A 26,582-nucleotide genomic window follows, 5' to 3' on the forward strand; every position below is an offset into this window, starting at 1 on the left:
GATGGGGTGCAGAGTGTACTTTAATGAGAAAAAAAATTAACTTTTTAGAATTTACCAAATGGCTGCAATGAAACAAAGAGTGGAAAATTTAAAGGGGTCTGAATACTTTAAGTACCCACTGTACTGTGGCTATGTAAAATCCACTTTCTACCTAACATTTTTTAGGGTCCTACCAGTCACAATTTCCATTCACTATTTTCAAACAAGTCAATGTCTGACAAGGTTCAACCCCTACAGTAAATATAGCTACACTATTTACACACAAATCCAAAATAGGCCTAGGTGTCCCTCAGATCTTTTCCTCAACTAGTCTTGTATCATGCCACCTCAAAACCCCTAAAATCCATCCACTTACTTCAGATAACGGCCTTTGGAACATATCATAGCATAGACGACACACTACAAACCCCGTTACGGGCCACTCCCTTACAGTGTGGGATGGAGTGAAGTACTCGGTGGGCTTTCCCTGTTCGGCAATCCGCTTCTTTTCCCATGATATGACGATTTTTCAATATTTCGAGACTGATCTCTCTAAGTATAACTAAAATTCATCATCTTATTTCAACAGAGGGCATTATACGGTTCCCAGTTTTGCAGGAACGTTATGTCCTTCCCCAATCTGAGCTTTTTCAGTATCTTCAGCTAAAACACATTTCATTTTTGATCTCTTCAGCCCGTTAAACCCTTACTTTAACATCGTTCACACAAAGATGTAGATCCTCCTCTGACTCCCCAGGTCTCATTTTTTTGCTATATTCTAATTTGTTTCATGTCCCGTCTTGCAATACATACTTAACTTATGTTTGTTTCCTAATGGGAATCTGACATAGGATCCACTCTAACTGAAGAGCAATGGTCCCAAATATGGTCCTTCTCCACCAAAGCTATTCAATGCTTTAATGATCGAAACCAACCTCGTTTTACCCAACATCAAATGGCTTTAGAGGTTGCCCCATTATTATTAGTGAATTAGAATCTATTAATCTATACCTTAACAGGTCCCCCCCCCCCAAAAAAAACAACCTTGGGAGGCTTAAATGATGTGCCAAAGATTTATGTTATGTTAGTTGCTATGATTTCTTGGCAGTTGAGCAGACAATTGCTCATGGTTGGAAGCGCAATCTTTTTCCATTTTCAAAGATCAAAAGACGCCTGGTCTTGGAATATCATATATGAAAAACTTACATAGATTCTTGGCAACCGACAAGATAAATTTCAGTGTATATGGTTGTGTTTTATCTCATTTAAACAATTGTCTGCTTATGTTTCTCAAAACCCACAATTGCCATGTCTGGTGCATCTTGCCCCCTCACCTTCCCTATGTTTGACCTTCGTTTCATTCCTTGTTCTATTCTGATACCCTCAACATGAAATCGGTCAAACCAAACTCTCCTTAGGAGCTTCATTGTTATATGTTGTCAGGTCACCTGGAAGTGCCCATTGTTTGCCTTTATATTGAAATTTTACATATACAAAACTAAGAAGTCATTCCTTTGTATCTCCCTTTCCTCTTGAATCTTTTATTGGCCTTGGATATGAAACTGCAGCCAAATAAGCAGCTTATTTCCAAAAAGCAGAGTATATTAAACCACCCTTTCAGATGTATTGCTTTGTAGCATTTTTAGTGATATTTTTTTTTATTTAACTTCCCTCATTGGGTGTTAGGGTTGCTAAAGTCTACATCCAGTATGAATTATAAGTTTATAGAAAAATATTTTAAAAAATCGTTAAAATGTAGCATTTTCAATTGGATTTTTTTGATAGCTTTTCAAAAGTGTTTTCTTTTCTTACAACATTCTTAGGCTGTGTGCCCACTATGCGTTTTTCAAGCGTTTTTGCCGCGGAATTTCCGCAGCGAAAATGCTTAAAAAACGCTTGGTAATACGTGCCCCATGGTCCCCAATGATAATCCGCATGTGCTGTGCAAATGCTGAGGAAATTTACGCTGCGGATTATCATTGCTGAAAAATGCGCAGCATGTCCATTAATTTTGCGGACACGCAGCGTAATTGCCGCCATTGACTTGAATTGAATCGCTTAATATCCGCATGACTATATGTGCACATGCGGATATTAAGTGATTCAATGTGCGGATGGTACCCGGGTCTGGAGAAGAGGAGTCTCTCCTCCAGACCCGGGTACCATAGAACCTGTTAAAAAAAACTATTTAAAATAAAAAATAAAGATTATACTTACCTTCCGATGGCCCCCGGTGTTTTCTCCACTGCGTCCGGTCTGTTGTATGGGTCGCGGTGGTGTGAAAGGACCTGCCATGACGTCATTTAGTCATGTGACGTCGGCGGTTGCGTGACCTGTCATATGACTAAATCACGTCATGGCAGGTCCTTTCACACCACTGCGAGCCATACAACAGACTGGACGTAGCGGAGAAAAGACCGGGGGCCGTCGGAAGGTAAGTATAATCTTTATTTTTTACCATTCTTATTCTTTTTTTAACTATTACTTGGTCACACTATATAAATCCATGCCTGTTGCATGGATTTATATAGTGTGAACAAGTTGTCAAACACTTTTCCAAGTGATGCTGAAATCGCTTGGAAAAGCACTTGATAACCTGCATGCAGAAATGCATGTGAAGAACGCTTGACAAACGCTTCTACCTGGGAGGAAAAACTCATGTGAAATCCGCATGCGTTTTTCCTGCCAGGGAGAAGCGGAAAAAATATGCAGCATTTCTGCATTGTGGGCACTTAGCCTTAAGGCTTTGCAATATAGAAAATGTCTGAAAAGAAAGTCTGTACTAAGAATATGAAAAAAAAAAAAAAAAAGAATATAAAAAAAACTGCTGCCATTATTAGGCTTTTTAGAATGCATAAAAAGTCATTATATTAAAGAGGCCATAAAGCGTTTTTTTCTAAATAAAAAAAAATATATAGATAAGTAATTAGAGGTCTTTAAATTATTATTATGAAACAAAATATTTTAGAGTGAGGGGTCAGGAGTGAAATTACTAAAAAGTTATGGGGAAAAAAAAAACACACAAAGCATGAGATACACAGTCCAGAATAACATTTACAAATTTACCACATACTCCAATTTTGGAGTTGGTTTGGTGAAGAATTCATGGTAAAGCTGGTGTTCATCTTGACATACGTGGACCATAAAAGCACAACCACTTCGCACCTAAATGAATAGAAAAGCATATTTATTTAGGCTGTAATGTATAATAGAGGGAAATGGATCTCCCAGCCAGAAGTGATAGTCAAGCAATGAAATAGTCAGTGTCATATCAACAAACTTTGCATAAATCAATAGTACAAGCAAATATAAAAAAACTTGTAAAATATATATATAATCTTAGCAAGGAAATCTGTTTCTTTCTCCACTTATGAGCCACTGCTCTTCCATCCGGTTTCCTGAACTTATTCACTCAGCTCACTGAGAGATTAGATTACATCTGCCTATTAAAGTCTATCGAGAAGGGAAACAGAGAGAGCGAACAGGCAGAGGGAGACACAGAAAGATCATGTTGCAGCTTTCTAGTAAGTGATTTACCCAACCACAGAGCTGGATTCACAACACTGCTCAGTACTCCTGTATAATGTTCACCACATGTCCTACATAGGGACAGGAGAGCAGGAATCCCTCAAGCCTCTGTATACAAGGGACATCGTGGCTAGTTGACACCCACTAGCTCAGAAACAAATGAAAATTAGAGCTAGAACCCGCAGAGGAGAAAACGTAAAAAAAACAGGACAATAAAGTTATCCCTCACATACACATGACAGCTTATTCAAGAGGAGAGTGTATTCAATGTAGGCTGAGCAATCATAGATATCTTACCAACGCACAGTGATCCCTGTTGTTCTGGCTGGTTAGATCTGTAATTGTGCTGGTGATACTTGGACTGAGCAAGTTCTCCCGCTGATCCAAATAGCACTGATGTATTTCACCAAGAAGTAGCTGATACCTTTCAAAAGTATATAAAAAAGGGTCAGCCCGGGTACACAAAAGCTGCAATAATAGAATATATTAAATACTTTGGACATCACACATAAAAGCTAATGCAGACAAAGTGTCCGTGCTAATGATAACCATCCAGAACAGCCCTTTATTTCCAATTGTGCTCCAGACATATCAAAGCTGGTACATGGCGCATGTTTTCTTCCTGCAAAGTTTCTGTGAATCAGACCCCGGACAATTACATAGAGCCTCAGAAATAAAACCTTACAGTGCAGTAAATACAAGCTGTAACCTACAGTGCTGGCCAAAAGTATTGGCACCCCTGCAATTCTGTCAGATAATACTCAGTTTCTTCCTGAAAATGATTGCAATCACAAATTCTTTGGTATTATTATCTTCATTTAATTTGCTTGCAAGGAAAAAACACAAAAGAGAATGAAGCAAAAATCAAATCATTGATCATTTCACACAAAACTCCAAAAAAGGGCCGGACAAAAGTATTGGCACCCTCAGCCTAATACTTGGTTGCACAACCTTTAGCCAAAATAACTGCGATCAACCGCTTCCGGTAACCATCAATGAGTTTCTTACAATGCTCTGCTGGAATTGTAGACCATTCTTCTTTGGCAAACTGCTCCAGGTCCCTGATATTTGAAGGGTGCCTTCTCCAAACTGCCATTTTGAGATCTCTCCACAGGTGTTCTATGGGATTCTGGTCTGGACTCATTGTTGGCCACCTTAGAAGTCTCCAGTGCTTTCTCTCAAACCATTTTATAGTGCTTTTGGAAGTGTGTTTTGGGTCATTGTCCTGCTGGAAGACCCATGACCTCTGAGGGAGACCCAGCTTTCTCACACTGGGCCCTACATTATGCTGCAAAATTTGTTGGTAGTCTTCAGACTTCATAATGCCATGCACACGGTCAAGCAGTCCAGTGCCAGAGGCAGCAAAGCAACCCCAAAACATCAGGGAACCTACGCCATGTTTGACTGTAGGGACCGTGTTCTTTTCTTTGAATGCCTCTTTTTTTTCCTGTACACTCTATGTTGATGCTTTTTCCCAAAAAGCTCTACTTTTGTCTCATCTGACCAGAGAACATTCTTCCAAAATGTTTTAGGCTTTCCCAGGTAAGTTTTGGCAAACTCCAGCCTGGCTTTTTTATGTCTCGGGGTAAGAAGTGGGGTCTTTCTGGGTATCCTACCATACACTCCCTTTTCATTCAGACGTGGACGGATAGTACGGGTTGACACTGTTGTACCCTCGGACTGCAGGGCAGCTTGAACTTGTTTGGATGTTAGTCGAGCTTCTTTATCCACCATCCGAACAATCTTGCGTTGAAATCTCTCGTCAATTTTTCTTTTCCGTCCACATCTAGGGAGGTTAGCCACAGTGCCATGGGCTTTAAACTTCTTGATGACACTGCACACGGAAGACACAGGAACATTCAGGTCTTTGGAGATGGACTTGTAGCCTTGAGATTGCTCATGCTTCCTCACAATTTGGTTTCTCAAGTCCTCAGACAGTTCTTTGGTCTTTCTTTTCTCCATGCTCAATGTGGTACACACAAGGACACAGGACAGAGGTTGAGTCAACTTTAATCCATGTTAACTGGCTGCAAGTGTGATTTAGTTATTGCCAACACCTGTTAGGTGCCACAGGTAAGTTACAGGTGCTGTTAATTACACGAATTAGAGAAGCTTCACATGATTTTTCAAAGGGTGCCAATACTTTTGTCCACCCCCTTTTTTTCAGGTTTGGTGTGGAATTATATCCAATTTGGCTTTAGGACAATTCTTTTTGTGTTTTTTTTCATTGAAGACAAATTAAATGAAGATAATAATACCAAAGAATTTGTGATTGCAATAATTTTCAGGAAGAAACTGAGTATTATCTGACAGAATTGCAGGGGTGCCAATACTTCTGGCCAGCACTGTAGATCCCGGCAGTAAATGCTACACTCCTACCCTGGAATACTTATTTTGCTGACCTAATAGGGGTTTTCAAGCTTTTCACCGGCCTTTTCTAACCACCAGTCTCCTGACCCCGCAACCAACCAGTAGTCACAACATTGAGAGGAAGGGTGGTCTTTATGTGGTTGTCCCGTGCTGAAAAGCCATTTTTCCTGTCAAGCTGTCATACAGCTCTTCAGACCCCAGAATCTATTAGACGCCATTGGTATTTGTACTACAACGGATCTAGAAGGGCGTTTCCACAGCCGTAAAAGGAACCCCATTAACCCCTTCATGACTGGGAGAATTTTTGTTTTTCGCAATTTTCCCCCCTCTCCTCCCAAAAACCATAACATCTTTATTTTTCCATCAACATAGCTGGATGAAGCTTGTTTTTCTGTCTTAATAAGGGGAACAGTGACGTCAAAGGCGCCTTATTCATTAGGAAGCAAAAGCCTCTTAATGAATCAGGCAAGTCTTAAAAGAGGTGTGAGCATCCGCACACTGGAGCAAGGTAGACCACAGCTCGTCATGAATTAGGTGAGCGAGTGTCCCAACGCTTCGTCCCATCCCACCACCATCCCAGCTACACCCATTTTGGCCACAACTGGCTTGAAAACCTTGCGTTGTGCGAGTATTTTACACCATATTTCTGACAAATTAAATTGAAGGTCCTAAGGGTGGTGAAACTGAGAAAAAAAATGTCTGGTCAATATGATGCTACAGGTTAGTATGATTACAGCGATACAAAAATTGTAAAAAAAAAAAAAAAAAAAAAAAAATGTTGTTTTCTTTTAACCAGTGGAAAAAAAAAAGTGGTTTGTGTTGTCATTTTCTGAGACCCGTAACCAGTGGCGTACAGCTAATCGCAGCATACAACGCACCGCTATGGGGCTCGTGAGTCGGAGGCCCAGTCCACCATACAGCTGTGCTCACTGTTAGTTGGCTGTGACTGTAGCCCCCTACATCACCATGATAACTGGAAGACAGCAGCAGCAGGGAGAATAAATCTTTATTTTTCTCCCTGTAGCTGTGCTTCCAGTTAGCCTACCAAGACAGGATTTATATGCCATTTACCAGTATATCTGCAGGTAAATAGCATTTCGGAAGGTGACCGTTTCCCTTCAACTTTGCCTAAACAATCGGGTTAAAATTGGAATAAAATGTTTTTTCTTTTCTACCTTATTTTTTCGTGAGTGAAGAGTAAAACAATACTCACTCTGGTAACTTCTCTGATCGCTGCTCCATTTGTTCAATGAGCGTCTGGGCAAAAAGGAAAAAAAAATACAGGTAAAATGACGCAGCATGCATGCCTCTAATGTGCATGTGCAAGCAGTGAGACAGGAAGCAACCGGAGCACAGTGCTACTTTATTAGAGGAGTTTTCCCTGGTGTCTGCAGTTCACCATCTACCAGTTACACTGGTCTGAGCTCTGATCGGAGTGTAAATGCTGGGAGCAGAGAAAAGACCAGTGATGGGGATAGACCGAGAGAGAAGCAGCTGACAGGCAGGGACCACTGTAATATACTGATCGTTGGTGAAGGGCAGGGGAATGATTTTCTAAGCAAGTGCAGCAATGTCCCAGGGAGCCAGACGTATGATAACACTTCCTGGTCTCTATCCTCACTAAGCAAAGATCCACGATACCGTGGGGGCAAGTTGAGTAGAGAGACCAGGGAATGTTCTATGCCCAGCTCAAGGGGAAATCCCTGCACTCTTCTGCCCTTCACCAACAATAAGTATATTACAGTGGTCCCTGCCAGCAGATTCACCATCACACTGGTCTTTGCCTTGATCGCAGCGTTTTTACTCTGATCAGAGCACAGACCAGTGTGATGGTGATGGGCAGTGAAACTGCAGAAAAGCTGGGAAAGGTCTTAAGCAGTAGCAGCATGTCCCTGGGAGCAGCACGCAGTCACTGCACAACCCTGAACATGAGCACTAGACCCCACTGCTCACAGCAAATACATCACCTCCCTGCTGCGGAGTGACCGCTAAGTATGTCGGGAAATGGAGGCGACTTTTTACTAAAAGTCATGTTACTATATTTTTCCCATATTAATAATAGCCTTCCTCACTGATTTTTTTAATGACTTCTAATTCAAACTATTTTATATTTTATTTTACTGGTAAAAAAAAAAGACAAGGATAATTTTTGGTGATAGGAACACTTAAAGGACCCATTTACAACTAAGAAAAAAACATGAATCTCTCTGGAATAAGACATCGGATCACATAGTAATGTAGGTTGAAGACCTAGGTCCATCAAGTTCAACCTTTCTCCCTTAATTGTACTCCCTACACTAACTTACTAACTCACTGGGACTTGGCCTCACAAGTGTATTATTACTATTACCATTTTTATTATTGCTGCACTATTACAAAGAAAAATGTACCCGTTTATAAGATACCATTTTAGTCACCTCTTTATGAGCTATACGTCCATATAGATGGATTAGGAGGGATGGTCCTGTTCAAACTCCCTTTAAAACATTTAGAAGCCATGGACACATGCGTAATAATGGCACCGATATAGTCAGGGTAATGGGGCAATAGGATCAGAAACACTGAATGCTGCATTTTTAAAACTTTGAATGACAACAAGTCAATCCAGCGATTTAGCAAATCTCAGAAAGATGACCTGTAAGCGAGCCAATCACCACATTTTGGCTCACTTGGATTCATCAAAACCAATTTGCACACCATTCTTGAGGAGCGAGCGTGGTGAAGTCAGGTGCTTCTGATTCATTTAGAGGCTTGCACCAAATCTGACTCCAGCTAGGTACACTACAGTTTGTCATGAATTAGATGAGCTGTGGCATCACACCCTCATCCCTCCATAACTTCGCATACTTTGACAGAGCTGGTTGAAACTGGTGTTAAAATGACAAAAGTGCAAAAATGTTGCGACTTTTTAAAACTTTTTTTTTTTTTTACGGCCAATATGTGCATTTGCATTCTGAAACGCAGTATACAATGTCAGTTTTGTGATATCTAACATGATGCACCACTCTGTAGATTTAGATCCAGGGTACAAATGCACCCACTTTCTGAGGAATTTTCCATACATAAACTGACCGATGCAAATCTTGCAGCATGTTAATATGGCTATTGCCAGCTCTTCACCTTTTGTGATGCATAGGCTGAAATTCCCCACAAAATCTGCTCGTGACTCATTCGGATTTTGCTGCAGATACACAGTAGATACATAGCAGAAAATCCACTATGTGTGCAGGTATCCATAATCAATGATTGCTGGTTATCCAAGACTTGTCCACTATCCTGAATGGGTTGCGTGTTTATCTATCCCTGTTCACTCATTGTACAATATGGCTAAAAGCAAACTATGCATATTTTCAGCACTTCTTTTCAAGCAAAAAATCCAGTGTAGTCCAGTGCCAACTAAATCTATGAGTTTTTAAAAATCTCATCTACACATTGTGGAAATTTTCCGCATATAAATTGACTTTGCTGTGCAGATTTTAAAATTCTAAGCATGTCAACTCTTTCTGCAGAATTTGCTGCGGTCGTCACTTGTGCAGTGCAAAAGGTGACATTTTCAACAAAATATGCAAAGAACATGTGCAGATTTTGATGTGTTAATGTAGTGGAAATGCTGTGTACACACTGCGGTTATGCAGCGGAAAGTCTGCATCAAATCCACGTGAGTATGTACACTAAGGTGAAGTGTATATGCGGCAGATGGACACCGATTTGTTGCGGGAATCCAAACCTTAGGCCAGTGCCCCACTATCAGGATTCAGTCAGTATTTTTTCTCAGCAGTGGGAGCCAAAACCAGGTGAGGAACAATCAGAGAAAAGGTATAATAGAAACAAGTCACCAATTCTGCATTCATCACCCACTCCTGGTTTTGGCTCCCACTCCTGAGAAAATACTGACCGAATACTGACCAAATACTGATAGTGGAGCCGCAGCCTTATTCTCTAGTACTGATTGAACTACTTCTCATGATCAACTTGCAACCTCTCAGAGTAGTCCTGCCGATCACCGGATCTGTATATGTATCTATGAGGAGATAACCGTTTTGCTGATTATATCTTCAAAACAATTATCAGGGCAACCTGACACATTATTTGTAAGAAATGTAAATGAAAATCCACGAAAGCAGAATAAAGATCGAAAAACTATGAAAAAAAAAAATGGACAGAGCTTTGTGAGGTAATCTATCCCAAACATATTCAATAATTCATCTCATAAAAACAAATCATCTTTTACTGTATAATTTGTAAGTGTGATATCATATAGGAACACTTACCCTGACCTTTGGCGCTGCTCCCCTAAACTTGACATAAAATAATGTGAAAGCATTGTCAGAATGTGGTGCCGTTGATGGATCCTAAGGAAAAACAAAGCGCAGAATTGATTAATACATATATTGTATATATAGTGTCATTACAACGGTTCCTTTAACAGGATGGAGCAACAAAAATCTTGTACTATATCACAGAGGCAAGATGAGCAGTGACACTGGACTGAGAGCCGGTGATCCCTCCACTTTATTAATGATACAAATTACTTTTGTCTCAGAGGCCTCAGCTGTGTCCATGCAACCATTCTGTTGATAACAAAAGCCATAACACTGACGAACCCACAAATTCACTGTACAACATATACTCCTGGTACACGATGGACCCCAATGACATATTGGGGACTGTTGAGTTCAGCAACGGTTTTCACCATTTTGTCTGGAAGAAGAGCGCTGCATACATCACTATTATACCAACTCTGCGGAGTGAGGCTCGAAATGTAGCCTTTGACAGTGGTGTGAACGGATCCTAAAAGCATCTCTGCAGAATAGTGTGAATTATAAAATTATATATATATATATATATATATATATATATATATATTTATATATACACAGTATATTTGACTGATTACATTATTCATATTAACAAATTGTTCAAAAAGAGCAGTAGAATAGAGTAAAGAATAAAACGGGTAAAAACACAGCAATAAAGAACATCTCAAGGCAAGACATTAAACATACAACCAGCCAGAAGCAAGTCTTCCTCTTGGTAGCTCACAACTAAGCAATCTAATGCAGACCACCCCAAACCCCTAACTTACCCGCTTCATGAGCTGATTTGTGAGATTTTGCAGCGTGTTCACTGTGTAAATCTTCATAAGGTGCATAGCTTTAAAAAGACATTGCTTAAACTTTGCCAGATATACAGGATAATCTTTATAATTCGGCTAACAAAAAAAAAATATATAAAACACATTAAAATGGTCATGTTTTGTAATTAGTATATTAGTGTTAGAGACATTTATAAATTCTTACTTCATACATAATAAATATAATTTGCATGTACAATTAGTGAGTATTTTGACCACATCAATTTTTATGAAAATTTTCCTACTTCAATTTGGACGGAGCAGATCAGGTGCTGAGTAATGAGATGGGTTTGTCCTAAGGATATAACTCCCTTTATCAAGGTGCAGAATTAGGCAGCTTGTTTTCCTCAGGCAAAATGGGCCAAAAAAGATTAACAATTTTTGACTTTTCAGAGTCAGTTAAAATTCTTACAGATGGATGCAGCATTCCTGAAATTGCTAAGGAATTGCGGTGTAATCACAGAACCATCAACAATTTTTGTTGCCAAGTCAGAGTCGCAAAAACGTGTTGAGGAAAAAAAACAAAACAAGCACATTAACTGGTGAGGATTCGAGAAGAATCAAACGTGAAGCGTCCAGACACCCATTATCCTCCAGTGCTGTCATATTCCAGAGCTGCAACCTCCCTGGAGACCCAGAAGTACGAGGTGTTCAGTGTTCAGAGACATGGCCGAGGTAAGGAAGGCTGAATCCCGGCCACCACTGAACAAGACACAGAAGTGGAAATGTCAAAACTGGGCCAAGAAATATCTCAAGATGGATTTAACAAAGGTTTTAAAGACTGATGAGAGGAGAGTGACTCTTGACGGATCAGATGGATGAGCCCATGGCTAGATCAGTAATGGACTCAGACACCAGCAGGGTGGAGGTGGGTTCTGCTATGCTCTAGTATTATTAACCTCTTAGTGACTGAGCCAATTATGTCCTTAATAATCAGGCCAAATTCTACAATTCTAACCAGTGTCACTTTATGAGGTAATAACTCCGGAACGCTTCCACGGATCCCACTGACCACATCATATTTCAAGTGACTTTGAGGGGCTTTTATGATAGAAAATACACAAAACCACATTCAGTAAGTTTATTAACCCTTCACATGCTTCACAGAAACTTAAGCAACGCGGACGGAAAAAATGAACATTTAACTTTTTTTTCACACAAATTTTTACTTCAGACCCCAATTTTTTATTTTTTTTTGCTAGGGTAAGAAGTGAAAATGGACCACAAAATTTGTTGTGCAATTTCACTTGAGTACGCCGATACCACATATGTGGGGGAAAACCACTGTTTGGGCGCACGGCACGGCTTAGAAGGGGAGGAGCCCCATTTGACTTTGAGAAAGCAAAATTGGCTGGAATCAAGAGCGGACGCCATGTCACGTTTGGAGAGCTCCTGATGTGCCTAAACAGTGGAAACCCCCACAAGTGACACCTAAAGGATTTTATCAAGGGGTATAGTGAACATTTTGAACCCAGAGGTACGACACAGAATTTGATAACATTAGGTCATCATATTGAATAAGTTATCATTAGTCTTGAGCACAAGTGCTCGCTATTTGAATTTGCATCGGGTACTCGGGTATGCACCAAGTATCGCGGGTGCTCAAGTGACATACTCAAGTCCCTGCCCCGCATGTTTTTTTTGGGTGTCTAACAGCCGTGAAACATGGGGGATTGCCCGTGTATGGCAGGCAATTCCTGGGTTTTTTTTTTTTTTTGCTGTATAACATACATGAAACATGTGGGGCAGAAATTCAAGCATGTTACTCGAGCACACGCGATACTCAGGTTTATTAATCCCTTCACAACCTTTGACGTATATGTACGACAAAGGTCGTGTCTCTGTCTTTGATGCAGGCTCCGGTGCCAAGCCTGCATCTTTCCCCACACTTGATGGTTGACTTAATCAGCCATCAAGTGCCTTTAACAGCCACGGGTGGATCAGAGATCCACCTTCGGCTGTTAACCTGTTAAATCCCGCTGTCAATCACTGACAGCGGGATATAACACGCACCAGCCGGAAGAGTGTCACAAATCCTGCCTATCGGAGCCCCTGCCACGTGATCGCAGGGTGCCAATAGGTGGTCATGATTGCCCGGAGTCAGCAGAAGACGCCTCTGCCTGTCATTGCGACTCTCCTGTGAACACTGCCTGGTGGCCGGAGTTCATAGGAGATCATGATTTCTACTATGTATAGCACAGACGATCGGACAATCACAGCTTCAAGTCTCCCAAGGGGACTATTGAAGTCAGTGAAAAGTGTGGAAAAAAAGCTCATATCACCCCCTTTTGCCCCCATTGAAAATAAAACTGAAAAAAATAAAAAATTACACGTTTGGTATCGCTGCATTCAGAAATTAGAATTACTTTTTTTGGGCCATCGCAATAAGAGGTGATCAAAACATTGTATCTATCCCAAAATGGTATCAATAAAAACGTCAGCTGAGGGTGAAAAAAAATAAGCCCTCACCCGGCCCCAGATGCCGAAAAGTGAAAACATAAGCAAATTATTTTTCTCTTACAAATTTTTGACATTTTTTCCACCACTAAAAAAAAAAACAAAAAAAACCTACACGTTTGGTATCTGAATACTCGTACTGACCTGGGGAATCATATTGGAAGGTCAGTTTTACCATACAGTGAACATGGTAAATAAGAAACCCAATAAGCAATTGTGGAATTGCACTTTTTTTTTGCAATTTCACCGCACTTGGATTTTTTTTCCCCATTTTCCAGTACACTATATGGTAAAATCAATGGTGTCATTCAAAAGTACAACTCGTACGGCAAAAAAAGCAAGCCTTCATACGGCAAAAATGGAAAGAGAAAAAAAAAAGTTATGGCTCTGGGAGAAAGGGGTGGAAAAAACAAAAGTGCAAAAACGGAAAATCGCAAGGTCATGAATGGTTAACCTTTTGGATTGACCAACAGCATTGTAGTTATTCAACAAAATTAGTCATCAAATATACAAATTTTCTACTAAATGTGCACATAGAGTAGAATAGGATGAATAACGGGATCTTACTAGTTTTAAAGGGGTATCCCTATCTTCTACATTACATCTTATACACAGGATATTCTCTAAATGTACGGTAGACGCGGATCCCACCAACGAGACCTACATGTATCTTGAGTAGGGAGTCCTGATGTACCCCTCTCAGTAGAGAAGTGGTCGGAATTTACATTCATTCGTTGGGGATCTCTGACCACCTCTCCACTGACCAGGAGCACGCACCAAGGCCCCGTTCTCGAGACAGATGAGAGTCCAACTTATGGTATAAACATAAATCTAAAATACTAATGTATAGAATATAATATGTAGATATATCATGTATAGAATATAATAACCTTACTTAGACCACAGTCCAGAGCCTCTCACCCAGCCGAATCAGATCTCATACTTTGCACTGACGAGGGGCAACACCCCAAAACACTATCTGCAAATTGAGATTCTTATTTGCCTTTAACCTAAGTTGTTGCAAGGCTCATTAAAGGGTCGATGGGGATTTGTAGGATCTGCTTCCAACAGGTGGCGCTATAGAGTTCTAGTCCTCTTCCTCTTTAAAGAGGAAATTTGCATATAGAATATAATACAAAACTCATGCACTGGTCAATGCTAAAAAGACATGGTCCAGATGCCCCAATGCTGTATTATGCACTGGTGGAAGACAAAAATTGGCATTTGATAAGCCTTCACACCCAGCAGGCAAACTCTGGCTTTTATCAATTACATGTATTGTGCTTCATTTGCCTCTGATGACACCTACTGGGCTCTGTTAAAACTGCAACCATTGACGGTGAAGCGCCTGTTGGACTTGGCGTTAGAGCTGCATGTCGAAAAAAGAGGCCTAAAAAGAAACTGCACTAGTAGCTGTGTGCTAAGTACTCAGCAGGATTTCTATTGGCAACAGCAAAATAACTATACAATTCTAATAGGAAACATCCAGACTGGCTATAGTGAGAAACAAAAATCCACCCCCATCTGTAAATCGTGGGTTAATGCATATAAAAAATAACATGATACAGACTACAACTTACATGTGAGGAGATGTAAGATATACAGTCGTCGAGCTTGGAGAGCATGGGAATGAAGCCTTCACTGTTCACAGACAACGTCGGGGAGTTCAACTTCTAAAAAGAGGAAAGATCAGAAACGAGCAGTTACCACCGAGGAAGAGATGGATCCAGATTGGTCTTTCAGGCGCCAGTTAGTGAAGAAGATGCGACAAATGTATTAAGATGCATCCGCTTTAATTTGGAGCATGTCGACTGACTATGGGGGCAAAGAATGAAATCCAATCCGCTATCATGTATGCCCAATGTCTGGGCTAAATCACAGGGACACAGTGGGGCAATGAGTCCACCCATCTCCTGCCATTAAGCCCCAACCACTCTTCAGCACAGAAAGTTGAAATAAATCACTTAAGGGGAAGATTTGAGATTTTTTTTTTTTTTTTTTTTTTTTTTTTAATAGCAAGAAACTGGCATAAAGACAATAATAAATTCCCCCATGTAATGCCAGCGCAGTGACGCTTCTTTGTATAGTATTCCCACTTCCCATGAATACATGTAGTCTATACTCTTAGTATTCTTAACTTGGCGATAATATAGTGGCATCAACATTACAACACTTTTACTAAGTAGATATTAATTCTGATAATCTGGTTAAACTTCCAAAACATCGAGAATAAAGGCTCAGTATATATTACTTTAGTTTCTTGGCATTATTCTGCTTCCATAGTATTTATAAAGAAGATTTCCAAGCTTTTATCACGTGCAGTACAGAACTCCTTGCGGAGGTCACACAATGCAACCCTGATGATCAGAAGAGCAATGGAAGTGGTGGCAAACATAAGGGCATGGCCACAGGAGACTTTATGCTAGATCAACCTCTTGTATGTAGCCGTCAGCAGTAACAGAAACAGCTAAGCGGCTAGACAAAGGAGGGGCGGGGGGCTGATTCATTGAGGCGTTTATGCCAAAATTCTGGAGTAAAACACCTTGATAAGTCACAATATTTTTGCGCATCTCAGAACTTGAGCAAAGATATTGTGACTTTTGGTATCACACCAACCCTGGCCATCTAACCCAATGTGGGCATAGCATGGGAGGATGGGACATGGCTACACCCGCTGGTCAAACTCATGAGAAGTTATGCTACATTATGCAAAGACCTTGATTCCACCGATGTGTCACTTACTTTACTGTCTGCTGCAGTTTTGATAAAATCTGCGGTAGATCTTAGTTCTCTGAATGCTGAGTTCTGTATAAGCCACACACACACACAACTGATGGACAGCTTTATGGGTACACTGTGCATAGGCAGAAAGCTGCCAATCAGTGGTGGGGGTGGGGTAGGCTACGTGACACCAGGTTTACTAGTCCTCTAGTAATCTCAAAGGCTTATAAAACAATGGATTTTATGAAAACTGCAGGAAACAGCCTCCAGGAAATGACAAATCACAGGAATCAGTATCTGTCTACATCATGTTGCTCTCAGATTAAATGGCAAAAATCTAGCAACAGATTCCCTGTAAGAGATGCGCATAATTCATTAAATGGAGTAGGTTTCTTAATGAATTAGTCGCAACACACTCCAGCAAGCCCGTTCATTAAGACTGGCGTGTGCCATGCCAGTCTTAATGAATTGCCCCTTAAGTCAACCTAACAGCCCACCACAACACGATCATGGGGTCAGTTAACTTTGTACTTCTGATATTCTCATTTTAAACTAAGTCTCAATGTTTCAATCAATCAAAAAAAGACTAAAAATTTATTCAATTTTAAAATGTTACAAACAGTTTTTAAGGCTTCCCAGAATTACATCTTGCTATGAAATACCACATTTTAGGTTTGGAACTTATAAGTCTAGATGTGCACAACCCAAGGTATTTTTTATAACTTTTGAAACAATGATCAAATAATTTTTAACCTGTTTGGATATTGAAGGCACCAATACATATTTTCTGAACCAAACTATTTCCCCTGACCTTGGTATAAGGCGTCTTCTGAACAACAACCAACAAAACATCACCTTCCAGGATAGGAATGAACAGGGAGCTGCCATCCTACACGTCATGTGTAATTAATGATTACAATAAGAGGTCAATGGCAGGACACTACACTATTGAAGTAGTGCAGAGTACTAAACCAGTTTTATATATGTATATAAAACTCTGCCATATTATTAATGAAATACCATAAGTTGTATCTGGTTCTATCTAGAGGCTACAAATAGTACTTACTGTGCTAATATTTTCTAGCTCATTAAAGTATGAAAGTTTCTGTTGAATGCTCTTGGCAAGGTTGACGAGTTCAGACTGTAGAGAAAGAAACAATTAGTCAATGATCACAATGAAGTCATTTGCACATTACACAGATTCACTCTATTTCCTAACTCACAAGAATTAGGATGAAACGATGAAGTATCTGAATATGGAAATATTTTCAGAGTTGGATGGGGTAAAAACCTGAAACTTGTTATTTTAAGTACATAGAACTGGTACAAGTCTCAAAGTTTATATAATCCTGGAAATTTGTAGCAGATAAACCAATGTTACAATGCTTAATGCTACTGGATGCGGCACAGGGGCTTAATGAATAAGGCTTCAAAGCGAATGGAGTAGGGAAGAGGTTGTAAAACTGCTGCAAAGGAAAAGTGAAGTCATTGACGACGGCAACTAATCAGAATACACCATTAAGAAACCTGCAGCAGCCTGATTATTTGCCATAGGCATCTTGCTTCACTCTCGCACCAGTTGTATACATCGGTCCCAATAGTTTACAATGTTATAAAATACCCTTAACAATCAGTCATTTTAAAGCAACATTTACCCAGGGCAATTACAACACAGGTTTATCAAGCCACAAGAGTGGATCTTAATAATTAAAAAAAGCTTCCTGAAATGCTGATATAGGACAGTGATCTGCAACCGATAGCTCTTTAATCACCACTCTCCACATGTCCTTACAACTGCAGGATAGAGGGGAAGAGTCACACATTGGAAACAAATCAGTAAAACCCACATGTATGATGCTTACATTCTATTATAGTGAAACCTGTATTAATTAGCATAAGTTATGATCTGGCATGAATGACAGATCTGGTGTATCCCCGCAGGATCAAACATATTGATAGAAGTGTCAGCTGTCACTGATATAAAGATATGCTAAATGGACTGTGGGCAGCATGTATCGGGCACTGGCTGCAATAGTGCAGCTATGTATATTTCACTACAAAACACTGTTGCGTTTCAGTGAAAACTTACTTTAAAACACCAGTCAGTGACAATGCAACTAGAATGACCAGTGCAACAGTGAAGTCCCTGTTACTTTCTCCTGCCCTGCTCCCCTAGACTGACAGATCTTTACCTATGCATACAGAAGCAGAGAACAGTCAGTCTAGCTAAGAAGAGAAGCCGCCTTGGCCTTTGGAGTAGTCATCCTAGTCACAAGGTGCCTGGCCACAGTTTACAACTGTGTTTTAACTAAAAGGCAACAGTGATGCAGAGTATAACATACATGGCTGCATTAACGGTTGCCTTACCTGCTCCTTCAGAAGTTGTTCACAAGCTTCATGTAATGTCCCCGTTTTTGTCGATACAAATAAGTATTGTTTCTGTAGAGACTCTAGATGCTGCAGAGCGACATTCACATCGTTCAGTATGGCATCACACTGATCCTGGAAGCCAGACAGGTATTCCCTCATCTCCCTGAAGGAAGCAGAATTGGAAGTACATTTATCACTGACAGACGGGATTAACCATTCATTTATTAAACCCTTCACAACCTTGGGTTTTTCAGTTTTTGTTTTTTGCTCCCCTTCTTCCTAGAGCCATAACGTTTTTATTGTTCCGTCAATATGGCCGTGTGAGGGCTTGGTTTTTGGGAGACGAGTTGTACTTTTGAACAACACCATTGGCTTTACCATATTGTGTACTGGAAAACGGGAAAAAAATTCCAAATGGGGTGAAATTGCAAAAAGAGTGTAAATCCACAATAGTTTTTTGGGGTTTTTTTGTTTTACCGTGTTCACTAAATGCTAAAACTGACCTGCCATTGTGATTCTCCGGGTCATTACGAGTTCGTAGATACAAAACATGAATAGGTTCTTTTTTATTTAAGTGGTGAAAAAAAAATCTTAAGTTTGTGAAAAAAAAAAACAAAATAGTGCCATTTTCCAAGACCCAAAGCGTCTCCATTATTCAGGATCTGGGGCTGGGTGAGGGTTTATTTTTTCCGTGCCGAGCTGACGCTTTCATTAATACCATTTTGGGATACATACAATGTTTTGATCGCCCGTTATAGCATTTTATGGCAATGTTGTGGCAACCGGAAAACGGTAAATCTGGCGTTTTGATTTTTTTCTCGTTACGCAGTTTACCGATCGGATTAATTCTTTCTTCTATATTGATTGGGCGATTCTGAACGCGTCGATACCAAATGTGTATTTTTTAAAAAAAATTAAATGTTTTATTTTGAATGGGGTGATTTGAACTTTTGTATTTTTTTTCTATTTTTTTTATTTATTTTTTTTTTTTACTTGCTTCAATAGTCTCCATGGGAGACTAGAAGCTGCGATCATCTCATCGCCTCTGCTACACACAGCAGAGCTTCAGCCCTGCCATGTGTTGCAGAAATGCTCATCTATGAGCGCCGACAGCTGGGTGGCGCTCATAGCAGATCGGCTATGAGAACCACAAGGGTCTCCTGCAAACCCCGGGTTATCATGCCAACCCATCGACGCCCCACAATGATGTGATTGGGGGTCTTATGACACACTTCAAGCACAACAATGTTACATGCTGCTGTCGGGAGATTGACAGCGGCATTTAACATGCTAGCAGCCAAGGGTGGATCGCGATTCCACTCACGGCTGTTAGGGGCACATAACAGCTGATCAGATGTCATGTGCCAGAAAACATGCGGGCTCAGCACCAGAGCCCGCATGGAGTGCAGGCACACGACCTATGATGTATGGATACATCATAGGTCGTGAAAGGGTTAATTAGAAATCTGTCACCAGGTTTTTGCCACCTAAGCTGAGAGCAACACAATGTAGAGACAGACACTGATTCCAGTAATGAGTCACTTACTGGGCTGCCTGCTGTAGTTTTGATAAAATTACAGTTTTATCAGCAGGAGATAATCACTAGAGGACTAGTAAACCTGCTGTCATGTAGTCCTCCATATCCATGAGCTCTGTATAACCCCACCCTCACCATTGATTGGCAGCTTTTTGCCTATGCACAGTGTACACAGAAAGCTGCCAATCAGGGGTGTGGGTGTGGTTATACAAAGCTCAGCATTCAGAGAACTGCTACATTGTAATCTTTTGTAATCTCAGACAAAGGCTCCATTTAGGGCATACTTTGCTGCATTTTATATTTTAAAAATTTCAGATCACTACCAAAGATGATAAATGTGGAGTTTAATTAGGACTATACCCTTCTACTATAAATATTCTTCTCTTCTGGAGTCACCTAGTAAGCCAATTAAAATATATTCATAAATTAAAATGTATGTTACATGGCCTTACCGTAAATGTGACATATTATTTACAATGTAACAGTAACCAGGTTTTAGGAGTATTTTCTTTTGTTTTGCTGGTGCTAACACATTATTACACGCGGATGAACGGTTTAACAAAGGAAACAGATGTCACATAATACCACACCTGTACTTTGCTCCTTCATCTTGATCCATGTGGGTCTGTAACTGGGCAAACCAAGAAAAGAACTGCAAAAAAAAAAAAAAAAAGTCAAAAGGTTTAAGTAAAAAACGACAAACACACCAAAACAGGTGGTGAGGTTGTGTATAATTGCAGTTATTCAAGACTGTTGCGCATAAGGAATTAAATTAGAGGCGTTCTAGAGTTCTGTTCACTTCCACATCGGGGGGCGATTGGCACTGAGGACATTCAGACTACACGTAGCTGCTGGGACACACGACGGGCAGGTATTATGCGGGTGTCCTATTCACCAGACGCGCTGTCATCAGCACCACTCACATCCTGATATGGAAATCAGCATTGCTGGAGAAACCATTTAAATGAATGGCAGCTCCATTCCCTCCCTGTCTGCCGTCCAGCTGAATATGATGGTTGTGTAGAATAGTGTGTGCGGCTTATCTTCAATCACCACTGCTTAGAGGCATTCAGCAATTCTAGACTAGAAAATCCTCTGATAAAGCTTTCATCACACTTGCTGCGCATCCATCAAAATTAGCCAAATTATAGTGGAGTCAGGTGAGAAGGAAGCTTTAGCCTGGTTTACTATGTTTCATTGCGAGCAGTAATGTGTTGTGCCGTCTGTCAATCATCCATGGATCCATGGTGATCGGAGGTGGAGCCCCCTGACTTATGTACTATAGGTAAACTTGCGGCAAAACTAGGTGGAACTACGGGCAATTTTGCTGCATGGCACACTACCGCCTGCAGATGACGGGTGACGCCAGCTTTATAGTGGAGGTCGTTTTCTCTATACCAGTCAAGGAAATCTGGATCTCTACTGACACAATGTAACTAAGGGGTCACACATGCCAGCTTATTAAAATTGCTACTTTGGATATTCAGGCGATTGGATGGTTCATGACTACTGACGCTAGGAGGCCCATCTGCGACAACTGAAAAGGGAGAACAGGCTGAGCGGGTCCGGCTGTTACTGGCCAACGAGGAAGGTGGGGATTGAGGATAATTAATCTGAGATCTCTAGTTGATAAGGTGTCAATTGGGACTATTGTGGTGGTTGATATGTGCTGTGACTAGTGGACTAGTGTATGGCTAGTATTTCAGGGGTGCTACTAGCAGGACTACAGATGGTGGGAAAATCGGGTCCTGCCCCGAGTAACTACATTTTCAGTAGTAATCACCATCACATACTTGCTGTGCAGTTTCAATTCGATCGTCCTCCATTCCAAGTGCGGAGAATCCTTGTTGTAAGATGCCTTCTGTAGACTCTGGAACAGCTCCTGATAGACTTACAGTCAGTGACGTGGAGGACAAGCTGCATAGGTCTTCTATGGGGAGCTGAAAGGATAGAAGAAAAAGTCACATATGTAAGTTTATTCACCTTTGGAAGCAATATAACTGTTTACAAGGAAAAATGTTAAGCATAAGATATATAAATTACTTGCCCTGAGTATATAATATATAATACATTGCATTACTTTTATAGTATAGATTCTAATCCATGCAGGCTACAGTACAGATTAGAGCTGCAGTCACAATTCTGTACATTATTATTAGGCCAGGTGACACCAAGACACAGCAGTGAGATGTGATGATGCAGTGCCGAAGTCGCAGGTGCCAACTATTCCGAATAGGCACAGAGGAAGCCGGCAGGTCACAATGCCCCTATGCCCTGACCTGGCCACCACACAATAGTTTGGCTCAACTGTAGTGCTGTGTCAATATTAGGGTAGGCTCATATGAATGTATAAAGATAGTCAGAGTTTCAGCCAGAAAATTCTATTTTTTTTCCTCACTTGTCATCCGTATACAATCCTTTTTTTTTTTTTTTTTTTTTTTTTTTTTTTTTTTTTTTTTTACAGCCGCAGTTATTAATCATTTACAGGACCAATTACAGTTTCCTATGTCACAGAATTGCAATATATCCATACAAATCAGATTCCGTACTGTGGCTCCGTATGACATCCCGTTTTTTGTTTTTTTTTTTTAACGCACCCATAGACTTGAATGGTCGAGTTTCAACCAATTTACAGAAGAAACTAAACTAGTGCATGCTGCGATTTTTTCCATACGCAGATTCAATCAGTAAAAAAACAAAAAACACTCATCTGCACTGCCCCACTGAATAACATTGGTCACAGTACTGTCTGTGTGCTGTCAGTTTTGCTTTGTTTTTTTACAGACAGCATTACTACAGTGGTGTGAAAGAGCCCTTTACTTGTGTATGACCAGCACAGACATCACAGAAGCTGCCGTATGTCCGCAGATGATCTCCTGTTTATGACCAGGCTTATGGGTAGGCACAGACCCTACGCTGCAGGCTGTGCAATGGTCACATTCACAGCGGTTTTTATACAGGTTATGGATTTAGGACGCAGAATTTCATCTTAAACTTCAATGTTATGTGGAAATCTGCACAAGTGCACAGAACACAAGCCACAACAGTAATTCCACTTTTTGCTGTGGAATGAGTATTGTGGATTGTATTACAACTTTAACACCATGTGTGAATCTATCACAATATATCATTTCTTAGGGTGATTTAGAGATGTCCTCAACCTGCAGCACTCATACCCCGGAGGGTACATTAAGGAGTACTTGCATGGTCTCCATGTAATACTGTTAGGATAGATTCCCATGGATTGGCTGCACATGACGACCTCAGCAGCATAAGCTGACATTGCACGAGTTTCAAATCTGCAGCTCCGGTCAATTCACACTGAGGATTTTATCTGCACTGTGTGAGTGACATTTAGTAACGTCTCATTCACAATGCTGCTAATGTAATCTGCTGAATATATGTCTGCAGGAACAAATCCTTTACCCTTGTCCCCCCAGCTGCAGTTTAAGTAAAAAAAATAAATAAATAAAAACTTCTTTACTCGCCTCCCCAGGTCCAGTGTTAAGTCTCCGCCACTGCAGCAATCAGTGAGTCAATCAGCTACACCAGATTTGACAGCACAAGATAATGAGCTCACTCATTGGCTGCTGCTATGCTGTCAACGTGGAGTCAGAGCTGCAGACAGTAACAGACACCAGGACTAGAGGCAGGGACTCAGTGCGGACCTGGAGAGGGTGAGTAAAGCACAGTTTGTTTTTTAAAACAAACTGAAGTTGGGGAGAAAAAGGGTTTCCAAAATTGGAAAAACCCTTTAAGATACATCCACATGAGACTGATGCACAAACTCTGAAATATAAATGGTTTTAGAAAAAGCTGTAGATTGGAAATTGGAAATAAAAATAAATGACACTGCAGCATTGTGCACGTGATTTCTTAAAGGTGATCTGACTGCACTGTTATTGATGTCCTGTCAATATCAGATCAGTGGTGATCTGACACCCAGCACCCCCACCATTCAGCAGGTACCAGCTTTGGGTGTAAACCATGTCTGGAGCAGAACAGCACGGCCCGTCACACTGTGTAGTAGCAGCTCATATATTGGTTATCAGCTCCTAAATAAATGAATGGATCTCATGTGCAGCCTCAGAGAACGGCCACTAAACAGTGTGAGGGGCAGGTCAGCTCCATACACCATTTACATCCAGAGCTGGCAACTGCTGATCATGGGGGGCCGGACCACACTGATCTGTTATCGATTACCCATCCTGAGGACAGATCATCAGGGTCAGTGCGGTGGACAACACCTGGAAAATCAAATCCACTTTGCTGTTGCCGTCCGCAGTAGAAAATCTGCTTTATATCAGTCCTGTGAGGATGACCCCTAAATATGAGATCACAGATCATCTTTGTGATTAGGGGCAGACCCCAGCTCTTACCTGCAGGTACCATCCACAAGCCTCAGCACATCCGTGGAATATGGAGCTTTCCTGGCTCCGGACTCATCATGAGAACTAGACAGAAGTAGGAGAAGGAAACACTGTCCTGAGGAGCGGACCCCCACGGCTGTCATCTCTGTCACTCACCTCTGCAGGGATTGGCAGCTCCTCAGCCGCTGTCTTCAGCTCTAGGATGGAGTCTGTCTGTCTCTCTGTCAGTGGGGCCAGCGGCTCCGACCTCCGGTCCCACAATGTCAGCCTCTCCCGAGCTTCCAGCTCCTCTGCCCCGGCCGCCGCCATCATCCTCACCACCTTCCAGAGGGGCAGCCACAGAAGCAGGTTCTGTCAGATCCGCTTCCGGGATCCTGAAACCTGGCAACACTGTAAAGAGGCAGGGTCACGTGACCCGGAAAAGGATACAGGGAATTAACCACGCCCACTACGTCTGCTGCAAGGGGCGTGGAGAGCCAATAGCAGCGCGAGAGCTGGTGACGTCACGGCTTCCATGCAGACAGCGGAGCTGGAGGAGTCTCTGGGTGGATTAGCTGCTGATGCCGGAAATGGGCGGAATCGTGCGCAGAACAGCGCCGGAGCAAAGCTGTTCACCGACAGCTCATAGGCATGCTGACTGACTGTGATAACGTGGTCTATGTGGACTAAGGGGTTTTCTGCCTTCAGAAAAGTGGACCCCCAAACGCCTTCATATACGTAACATAAAGAGCAGATACTCTCCCTCTAGAGGTCTCATCAGAGGCGTAGCTAGGGTTTTGGTGGGGGCGAAACTTCTGAGTGGGCCCCTAACCAGGTAATCCTAATTACAGCTATGGTGGTGCACCCAGAGAGTGGATGTAGGGGAACCTCAGCAGATAACCGCTCTGTTACTGAAAATAATCTCTATACAAAGACAAACACTGATATTACCGCCATATGGTGACATATATTGCTAGATACCAGTCCTGCAGACCATATAAGAGATCACAGCACAGTTACTATATATAACTTACAGGTGACATTCTTGCTGATTAAATTGTTCACTTTTCCATCTGGCCGAGACCGACTTCTCCAGCCAGGGCTCAGAGTCTCAGGTCTGCAGAGATCACAACAAAGACACATTTGACTCCTTACATTTCAGGGCCTCGTCCCCATCTATTCCCAACCTGCACAAACTCCTCATCCTGATGATAATCCAATACTGAGCCTCTGCTGCAAAATATGTCCCTATTACTGCTCCTGCTGTGTGCCCTCTAGATGGTAAAACAAACCTTTAAAATATAGTAATGCCGTGTGCAAGTGCCCTAGAAAACAGTGCCCACATTGTGCCCCTAGAAAGTAATAGTGCCCCTTTGACAGTCACAATAACCTGTGTTCCCCTATAACCATAAGTGCCCACTTAAGATTTAATAATGTCCTGAGTCCCCCCCCCCCCCCATGTAGAGCTCCCCTCTAACCGGTATGATGTTCTCCTATACACAATATAATTCCCCCTCACTGTATAGTACCCCCCACACAGTATACTGACCCCTTAGTAGCCCCCAAACTGATGGCTCCAACACTGTATGATGGCCCTCACACCGTGCTAAGACCCCACATTATCTCCCACACTGTATGATGGTCCCCACACTGTGCAAAGACCCCACATTACCTCCCTCACTGTATGATGGCCCCCACACTGTGCAAAGACCCCACATTATCTCCCACACTGTATAAATAGCCTACATATAGTATAATGCACTCCCCATAGGCATAGTCTGTAATATAATGCTCCCCCCATAGGCAGAGTCTGTAGTATAATGCTCCCCCCCTCCTCATAGACAGTCTGTAGTATAATGCCCCCCCATAGGCAGAGTCTGTAGTATAATGCCCCCCCATAGGCAGAGTCTGTAGTATAATGCCCCCCCATAGGCAGAGTCTGTAGTATAATGCCCCCCCATAGGCAGAGTCTGTAGTATAATGCCCCCCCATAGGCAGAGTCTGTAGTATAATGCTCCCCCCTCCCCATAGACAGAGTCTGTAGTATAATGCCCTCCCCCATAGGCAGAGTCTTTAGTATAATGTTCCACCCCTCCTCATAGGCAGAGTCTTTAGTATAATGCCCCCCTTCCCCATA

At 41.5% G+C, this 26,582-nt stretch overlaps 1 protein-coding gene across 1 annotated transcript in view; it reads right to left on the minus strand.

Annotated features, from left to right (window-relative positions):
• The window catches only part of COG3 (component of oligomeric golgi complex 3), an 81,817-nt gene extending 56,929 nt beyond the window's left edge, over nt 1–24,888 (minus strand). Inside the window, exons 1-11 of the mRNA XM_073663855.1 lie at nt 24,623–24,888; nt 21,890–22,036; nt 20,687–20,748; nt 18,557–18,722; nt 17,256–17,330; nt 15,049–15,141; nt 10,964–11,089; nt 10,149–10,229; nt 7,091–7,134; nt 3,805–3,931; nt 3,053–3,144 (exon numbers count right to left, since the gene is read on the minus strand). Of these exons, the coding sequence (XP_073519956.1) occupies nt 3,053–3,144; nt 3,805–3,931; nt 7,091–7,134; nt 10,149–10,229; nt 10,964–11,089; nt 15,049–15,141; nt 17,256–17,330; nt 18,557–18,722; nt 20,687–20,748; nt 21,890–22,036; nt 24,623–24,778 (1,169 nt within the window). The 5' untranslated portion in view covers nt 24,779–24,888. The remainder of the gene's footprint in view (nt 1–3,052; nt 3,145–3,804; nt 3,932–7,090; nt 7,135–10,148; nt 10,230–10,963; nt 11,090–15,048; nt 15,142–17,255; nt 17,331–18,556; nt 18,723–20,686; nt 20,749–21,889; nt 22,037–24,622) is intronic.
• Between the last annotated feature and the right edge of the window lie 1,694 nt (nt 24,889–26,582).

Source organism: Phyllobates terribilis, unplaced genomic scaffold (genome assembly GCF_046119375.1).
Source record: "Phyllobates terribilis strain yellow unplaced genomic scaffold, ASM4611937v1 Scaffold_2__4_contigs__length_985480577, whole genome shotgun sequence".
Taxonomy (NCBI): Eukaryota; Metazoa; Chordata; class Amphibia; order Anura; family Dendrobatidae; genus Phyllobates; species Phyllobates terribilis.